The following is a 9,189-nucleotide window of genomic DNA, read 5'->3' as shown; positions in this document are numbered from 1 at the left end:
ACACGAAGAAAATATGTTACTTTAAATAAAAATGCAATGTTTCTGAATTATTAAAGCTCTCTATTCACAAATTAATTTCAAAAGTCAAGTCGTTTACAGTGCCATCTGTTGAAGTAAATTAAAGTAAAAGAAATTTTACCGCTTTTAAGACGGTTTCATACCTTAGTGTGTCATGTGAGCGACTAATGAAACTAAATTTCCTATGCGCTTTCAGCTTTTTTAACTAGCATTATAGGTTTTATTAATTATTGAAAAACTGAAGCAGATGAATATGCCATTAGAAAAAAAAAAAAGAATATCACATTCTATACCTTAATATTGCAAAGTTTATCTGTGTTGATCTGGTTTGCATAGTCATACATTTTCTACCATCGTTTTTTTTTTACGGAATTTGTCAGTTATTCTGTATGTATGCAGGTTTTCAAAACAGGTGGCCAAGAAATTCACTAAGTTGCATTGGCTTTAGCGACCTTTGTTTTTTTAATTTTTTTTAGGTAGCACCCACTTTGCCCTTGGGTAGTACATAAAGCTTCACCTTGTGCATGAATGTAGACAGCAGAGTTTTTCAGATGATTCTTTGAAGTTACAACCTCTTTTATCTTTGATAGGGTATGGCCAGTCAAGTGAATAGTTCTAGTCTCTCTTGGTAAGTGTGATGTTACCTTTTAACTAAGTAACATAAGGTGTAGTCAGCCTTAAATATGTTCTCAACCAAGGCAGTTTGGAGAGAAATAGTTTACAATCCAGTAAAAGAGACCGTCAATAACCATATGCCTATTGTTTTTGTACGTTTTAAATAAATATTGTTTATCTTTTTTATGTTATATTTGGTCTCTTTTTACGAACTCAGAAAATTTAAAGCTACTCTGTAAGAAATATCCTGACTGAATCTCCAGTCATTGCGTGAATCTATTTTATCACTCGTGAGGGAAATCAGTTCGACTCGAAAACAAACATATTTATAGTACCTGGTTTGTAGTAATGGATAACCAGCATTTCACTTTCTTTGCTGTATTATTTAGTTATATGTGGTGATGAAGTATTTTGATTGTTGGTGAGCTAGCTACCAGCTTCCATTAGATATCCATGTTATTATTCATGATCCACCGACGACGAATTTTCTTTGTAGTTCATATATTGTAAGCAAGAGTGTGGTGAGTAGAAAAGAAAAGAAATGGTTTAGAGTTTGTCAAGACAATATATATTTATTGCATTTGTTAAAACAAACAAACAAAAAAACCTGCAGAATACGAACTTGTTTTTTTAAGGCTCTGAAATGGTAATTATATCATGCGACTAAACACATGTGAATGTATGAAAAAAGATTTAATCCAAGCTTTTTGCTTCTATTTCTTTTTTTGAGGGGAAGATATATATATTGAAGGGAAACAGTTAATTTGGCTGTAAGGATTACAGTAAGAGGAACCTGTGGTATGTAATAATACATATCTAACTTAGTGTACATTTCATAACTACACTACATATCTAACTTAGTGTACATTTCATAACTACACATTTTTGTAATTTTGAATTTTTTTAACTTTCTAAGTTTTAATTTGCAACAAACTAAATCCGGTCAAACGATAACGACAACTGTAGGTTTTACTTTCTGTAGCAGAATCCCACCATTCTATTTGTGTCCTACTTTACCGTGTACACGTAGGACAGTTTTACGACAGTCACATGGACAGAAGTAGTTTCTTGTGACGGAATTTTATGATTGGTCAGTCGCAAAAAAGAAGACAAATAGTGAATGCAGTTTGTGGTTTTGAAGAAGTGTCGTAAAAGGGTTGAAGTTGTTTTAGCCATCATTTTGTTACTTTTGCTGATCGTGTGAGTCGTCCTATCTTCGTCTTTAAGTTCAGTTTCTTTTCGTTTTTCTTTCTTTTATTTAAATACTATTTTCCATTATGTTCGTCTTATTTTAATAGTTTAGTTTCTTCTTCAATGACTTCGTATCGTACTGCAATAATCTATCACTTCAGTTCTTCTTCACTTAATAAAGTGTGTATTTTTACTTCAGCTTAACATGGTGTCTCGACGCTTTCATCCCACTGCTACAAATCAACACATACACTAGGTCCTCGAATCTCTAATTGTTGTACAGGCTCGAAACGATGTGAACGTTAAAACATCTATTTATCATTAACTATTTTTGTAGTATAAGAACTGTAGAACATTCAAGTTAACCTTTGGTTTGTTTGTTTATTTGTTTGTAGTTAAGCACAAAGTTACACAAAGGGTTATCTGTGCTGTGCCCACCACGGGTTTCGAAACACCGTTTCTAGTGTTGTAAGTTAACCTTTGGAGGAGGAGTTCTATCAATTTCAGTAATGTTTTAGTATTACATTTATGCATGATATTTAATAAATATTGTCCCATTTCAAGAAAATATCATCGTCCATTTCTCATGTGGTTGTTAACAGCCTTAATTCACTGTAATATCTTTGTTTTTCATTTTTTACGTGAGATAATGCATATATGTATATACTGTGTACTTTTGCTAATGCCAGCGAGTTACAAACACTAAACTATTTAATTTTACCACTTCATTCATCCAAGCTCTATAATTCTATATAATAAATATTGCACGACAGATCTGGTGTTCAATATAAATAATAACATTATTTACACTTGTTAAACTACATAAGTAGGCCATACCTGTACAACAAAAACTCAGTAGAAACTCTTTCTTGTTTTATCACTAGACTTTAAAATATAGCTGACAGATAGTTAGCTCTTGACGTACGCGGAATCTACCTCGCATGAAGCACAACTTGGGTTTGTAACCTAGTTGGCTTTTGGAAGTATGGACGTTTCAGATTTCCATGTTTCTAGTACCTGAAATAAATTCAAATCTTGGAAACTTTATTTATTTAAACAGGTATTTGTTGGGTTAGATTCCTACAGTTAGTGGAATGTATATGGTTACCCAACACGAAGATAAAAATAATAAACCTTCGATACAGTTCTTCTTAATATATTATTGGTGCTCGCATCATATTTGCCCCATATTCAGTCAGCCATTTCTTATTTAATCTGTACATCAGTGTTCCTCAAACTGTGGTGGTACACAATGGTCATCAAAGGAGATACACGAAACGAAAGGGAAAAAGTAAAACAAAATGAAGTAATAAAAAGTAGGAGAAAAAAACTTCATCATCAACGTTTATTGTTGTAATTAAGTAATATTTGTTACGTTGTTTCTAACTTTGCGAATTATAGGACTAATAGCGGTTACAGTAACAACTTCAGTAGATAAAATAAAACGATTTTATAGATGAAGATGTGTGATTTATTTTCACAATTAGAATCATAGGATACGAAAATTTACTAAATTGGGAAGATGGTTCGTCAACTTCCAAAGTTTGGGATCCGTTGCCTTGAATAAACATTACTGTTTTACTTGTTTTTTCGTTAACACAAATCGAATATCCAGGTATAGTTGTGGGAGGCTTCACCTTAGACACTTTGGATATTAAAACAGTAAAATCTTCGTTATACATAAGATTATTTCAGAGAGTATTAAATATATTAGCCTAACATTTATTTGCATACGTAAATAAACAGGGGTAATATGAAAACAGTGTAAGAGTTCTAAGTAGGTTTATTCACTTTATATCCAGCAAAAAACGAAAAACGAAATCATTGTATTTTATAGCAAAGTAGTTTTACACCTAAGATTCTAACTATACTGTCAACCGTTTGTTACAATATTTTGTAAATTGAACAATAACGAAATGTTTTTAATAGATTATTTATGCAGCTAAACCACAAAGGAAATTAAAAGTGTGAATAGTAATTTTTTTCCCAAATCTGAAGGCAATTACGTGTTTTCCTAAGTAGTTTCCTAGATATTTTCCAATTTAAAAAGCGCATTTTCAAGAACAAGTCAAAATATCATAGTGTATGTGTGTGCAGTTTAAAAAATATTATATATTTCGTTGCACAAAATAGCTGATATATGATGATATAACATGTAGAACACGACCATACATTTTAAAATTAATTAAAATGATTAAAACTAGGAACAACCCATATTCAGTAATTTTGTTTTTCCGAAACATAAGACTCGTTCTATATGTGAGGATATAATGGTATGATTATACGTATAAAACGTTGGTGAGAGATACAGTATATTGACGAGATTCACATATAATTAAATGGATGTAGAATGTTTACTGGTGTAAGCAACCAAAATGCAAAGAGGATGAGGAAGTAGACCAGAAGAAGTAAAAGAAGCTACGAGAATTATAAGAAATGTTTAGATAGAATAGCTGACTTCAGAACGTGACGTTTGGGAGAGAGCTTTGATGATTGGTTATTTCATCAACTACGAAATGAGCTGATTTTGCTCCGGCACAGTTTATTGGTGACGTGACCTCGATCGCGTGGAGTTTAGAGTTAGCGAACTATAGTATCTTATGTCGAAAATAATAAAATTCTGGGGTTCCCATGTTTTGAGGAGTTCTAAATGAACTAAATATTTAAAACAGAGTAAAGAAAAAAATAATAATGCTGGTAAATAAATGCTGATCTAAATCGTTGTTTGTTTTCCTTTCCTCAAATAAAAGTGAGTAAATCGGTTCATCAGTTGTTCGAAAACATTTCACTCTACTCGGCCATTTCATAATCAGTCGTACAGTGCATAATAACTCTTGATAGAAGCTATTTCATATCAGTTGGCGACACGACTTTGGTGTTATCTGGTGTACCGAATAAAGCTAGGTATTGCAAACAAATCAGTCGCTTTCAAATCACAGAACAATCCATTAATATGGCTTTTCCCTTGAAAATAACACTAATCATTGTTTTAGGAGCTTTATTTAGTAGGGTGGTCTTTGCCGAACTTGAAAAGGGACTTAGCTTGGAAACTTTCGCACGTGTTGCTTTTTACAAGTATATGTCTTTGATCTCGAGATCGTCACAAGGTCCGGCGAACAAGTTCGATTTCCAGCAGGAGTTCCTGAACTTTGTGAAAGATCTACAAGATGGTGTTTTATTTGAAAATTTAAACAGCAAGGAAGGAAAGAGAAATTGTACTGAACTTCTGGGTTCGCCGTTCACTGGTACGGATGTTTTATGCGAAGCTTTCGATCAGGTTAGTTTTTATTTATCTCTGATCATTTTCATATCGTATGTAAAAGTATTTTTTAACATGTTTAGACTATGAAAAAGTTTTCGAAAGATATCCACTCAAACGTATAAAATGTATAATAAACGAAAAAAAGAGAAAATGGTAAACGTTGCCGCATTTCGCTTTGAAAATAGTTAAACTGGGAAAAATAAACGTATATTCTCAAAACGTTGTTGTTAGAGTGACGAGAGCTTGCTGAAGCTAAGACTAAAAGGAATGATTCGATAATGAACCTATTAGTAATGAAATACGTCATGTTTGTTTATTTGATTCATCTGAAATTAAGGAACAGCATGAACATCGTTCAGTTAATTTAGGTTTGATAACGTTTGTTTGTTTTTTGAATTTCGCGCAAAGCTACACGAGGGCTATCTGCGCTAGCCGTCCCTAATTTAGCAGTGTAAGACTAGAGGGAAGGCAGCTAGTCATCACCACCCACCGCCAACTCTTGGGCTACTCTTTTACCAACGAATAATGGGATTGACCGTCACATTATAACGCCCTTACGGCTGAAAGGGCGAGCATGTTTGGTGCGACAGAGATTCGAACCCGCGACCCTCAGATTGCGATGGTTTGATAACCTTTTCTTATTTGTTTTTATGGTTATGGGGGTATGATTTCGATTTGTAATGTACTGTCTGTGTATTTTTCATCGTACACATCCCGGTTTGAGATTATAGGTTTCCATGTTCTGCATTAAAAAATAAATCTTTGTAGATTAATCTATCATTTAAGTTGGTACTTTGTGAATTTACGTTTATGTAATTTCGTACTTCTAAGCGAATGTACAACCCCGCCACTCGTGATATATCTGTACCGAAAGTTAGTTGCAAGTGCACTAATAAGAGTTTTCATGTTTTATATTTACCTAGCTTTTGTTATTTGACTATGATCTACGCCTTTAGGCTAATTAAGCGGCCATGATGGAGAGTCTCTCCTTCCAGATGCTAAGTGATATACTACCGAGTCGTATATGATTATCCAGTCTTCCTCTTCTAGGTGTCAAATGATAAATAGCCAAGTCCTCTATGATCCTACAGTCTTCCTCTTGTAGGTGCCAAATTACATACAACTATATATCAGACCTCCTCTTCCAGGTGCAAATGATATACGGCCAATTCCTCTAGGATTTTCCAGTCTTCCTCTTCTAGGTGTCAAATGATATACAGCCAATTCCTCTAGGATTTTCCAGTCTTCCTCTTCTAGGTGTCAAATGATAAATAGCCAAGTCCTCTATGATCCTACAGTCTTCCTCTTGTAGGTGCCAAATTACATACAACTATATATCAGACCTCCTCTTCCAGGTGCAAATGATATACAATCAAGTCTCCTAATTATATTGATTAAGCTTTCCAGAACAGACATTGCGTTCAATTGCACACAGAGACATAAAAGCTTTAAGTTAGATAAAGTTTTTTAATCATTTACATAGTATGGCGATATTCTAATTTTTTCAGTGGGTAGACTTCTTCCCCAACGTTTATCCAGTTTTTGTGAAGCTGAGTAGATAGCTCTAAGTGATTCCTTTGATATATTTGTTTGAAGAGTCATATACTTATATGCCGCATGTAAATGTAGAGAAAATATTAATTTAATTCTTAAACTTCCCTCGTGTTAAGAAATCCTGCTTCATCATCAAATACAGTTTCGAAATTGATTATTTTATTTATTTATTAATTAATGATTATTCATGATTTCGGTAACTTTTAATTTAGAGTAGGTTTATCTGTATTTTGAAAGGAGATTCGTGTGTTAAATTTTCTATGTATGAAACTTTTATATAGTTTTCATTATGCACTAACAAGCTTTCCTGGGAAAGATTCATTGAATACCCTAAGGATTTTTCTCTATACAGTTTTAAAGTAGTATTGGACGACTTCCTTTGTGTACAATTCTCAACACCTAAACTCTTTTTCGCCATTACTCTGAACTTTTACATGCTTATTTTGATGCATTAATCACGATTTTTGTTTATAACAGCTACACTAAGACTGTACTTGTGAAACATTGTTTTTAAAACCGAGTTATTACACGAGTTAAGCAGTCTGTTTCTTGAAGTTAGTGCTGTTATCTATACCATTTAACTTCCAGTCTTCAGCCATAACTGTCGATGAAATAAACTACAGTTACAAATTACTTACAATTTAAGAAACTCATATAATGGGTTTAACCTGTACATCTGTAATATATATAGCAGCATGTGTCTGTATGTCCATGTTGAATATTTTTCAAATTTCCGACCTCTGATTACCATGATATTTTTAGGGGTTTTTGAATATACCTATCGGAATTCTAAAACCCCTTATTGTAATCATATTCTCATTACTTCTAGTTTTACAGCCATTAAAACTTTCCTTTTGCTACTATATTAGTGTAGGCGAATGATACTAACGCACGCCTTTCCGCCATTCACGTGAAGCAAACGAAATAAATGACGCGCCTGGCGCATGTACCTTTGCTAGTTATTGCAAACTAGCTACAAATTGTACATGTTCTTGTTATTACTGAAACACTGTATTTACGTCTTACATGCCACGCTATTAACAACGGATTTATACAATATTACAAGCTGGAGAAGCTCTAAGCCTATTAGGAAAGACGTGGGTAAAGATACTTATTTACTTCATTACAAGTTTTCAGTAGAAGAATAGAATGATAACAAGACAACAAATTTGTTTTAGGCCACTGATGAGTTTCTGAACATTACGCGTTTTTCATTGTTCGTTCTTGTAGTTATTGCTGTTTTTAACCACAAAGCTAAACAATGAACTATATGTGCTCTGCCCACCCACGGGTATCTAGATACTCTGTGGCGTCCTAAGCAAGCTCCAAGTTCATTACATTCACTAAACGTTATGTAAAAATATACATTTTCGGTTCACTTGGACTGGTCATCTTGCTAGTACAGATAATTGTTCACGAGAACTGAGTAAAAATAAAGAAGAGTGCTAATAATATGTCAACCACACTATATGTGTTATATCCAGAGCCGACGAGGCCTTTCGCTCAATACCATGGCCCTTTAGACCGAGTGAGACACGACAGACATGGTAATAGTTGAGACGGTATTTATAATAGCAAATAACTTGACGTCAACTGTTACGGTATGAACAGGGTTAAGTGTAATTTTTCATAAATTTTAGTTATGTCACAACACACTTGTAATTAGGATAAGGAATTGTTAATATAATGTTATTTGTTTACTGTAACACCATGTATTATTAATTAGTAGTTTTATTGAATTAATCTGCTCATTAATTCACAATAAGTGGCGAGTCAACAAGTTAGTCTTTTTAATCGGCGTTAATAGGAGAAGACTACATTAATTAATTTATTACTATGCACAAAGCTATATAGTGAGCTCTCCGAGCTGTGCCTACCACAAGTATTGAACTCGGTTTTTAGCGTCATAAACACTCAGACTTACTGCTGAGCCTCCGGAGGGAGGGGAGGGGAAGACTACATAAGTAATTACCGATAAGGGCTTCAACATGCTCAAAACTGACACATGTGAAAGAAAAACTACTTGTCATTCAGTGATAAGTATACAGAGGGAATATTATATTTTGTAGTTTGTTATTAACTGTTGAATATTTCGTCTACTACTGGTCACTCAGTGATAAGTATACAGAGGGAATATTATACTTTGTAGTTTGTTAGTAACTGTTGAATATTTCGTCTACTACTTGTCATTCAGTGATAAGTATACAGAGGGAATATTATATTTTGTAGTTTGTTAGTAACTGTTGAATATTTCGTCTACTACTGGTCACTCAGTGATAAGTATACAGAGGGAATATTATACTTTGTAGTTTGTTAGTAACTGTTGAATATTTCATCTATTACTGGTCACTCAGTGATAAGTATACAGAGGGAATATTATACTTTGTAGTTTGTTAGTAACTGTTGAATATTTCATCTATTACTGGTCACTCAGTGATAAGTATACAGAGGGAATATTATACTTTGTACTTTGTTATTTACTGTTGAATATTTCATCTATTACTGGTCACTCAGTGATATGTATACAGTGGAAGTATTATACTTTGTAG

At 33.4% G+C, this 9,189-nt stretch overlaps 1 protein-coding gene across 1 annotated transcript in view; it reads left to right on the top strand.

The window, feature by feature from the left end:
• Nucleotides 1–4,434: 4,434 nt before the first annotated feature.
• The window catches only part of LOC106457426 (zinc transporter ZIP8-like), a 23,550-nt gene continuing 18,795 nt past the window's right edge, over nt 4,435–9,189 (top strand). The window contains exon 1 of the mRNA XM_022383353.1: nt 4,435–5,101. Within this exon, the coding sequence (XP_022239061.1) occupies nt 4,778–5,101 (324 nt within the window). The 5' untranslated portion in view covers nt 4,435–4,777. The remainder of the gene's footprint in view (nt 5,102–9,189) is intronic.

This window comes from Limulus polyphemus, unplaced genomic scaffold (genome assembly GCF_000517525.1).
Source record: "Limulus polyphemus unplaced genomic scaffold, Limulus_polyphemus-2.1.2 Scaffold329, whole genome shotgun sequence".
NCBI classification, from domain to species: Eukaryota; Metazoa; Arthropoda; class Merostomata; order Xiphosura; family Limulidae; genus Limulus; species Limulus polyphemus.
Note: the sequence above shows the minus strand (reverse complement) of the source record. Positions and strands in the feature narration are given on the sequence as shown.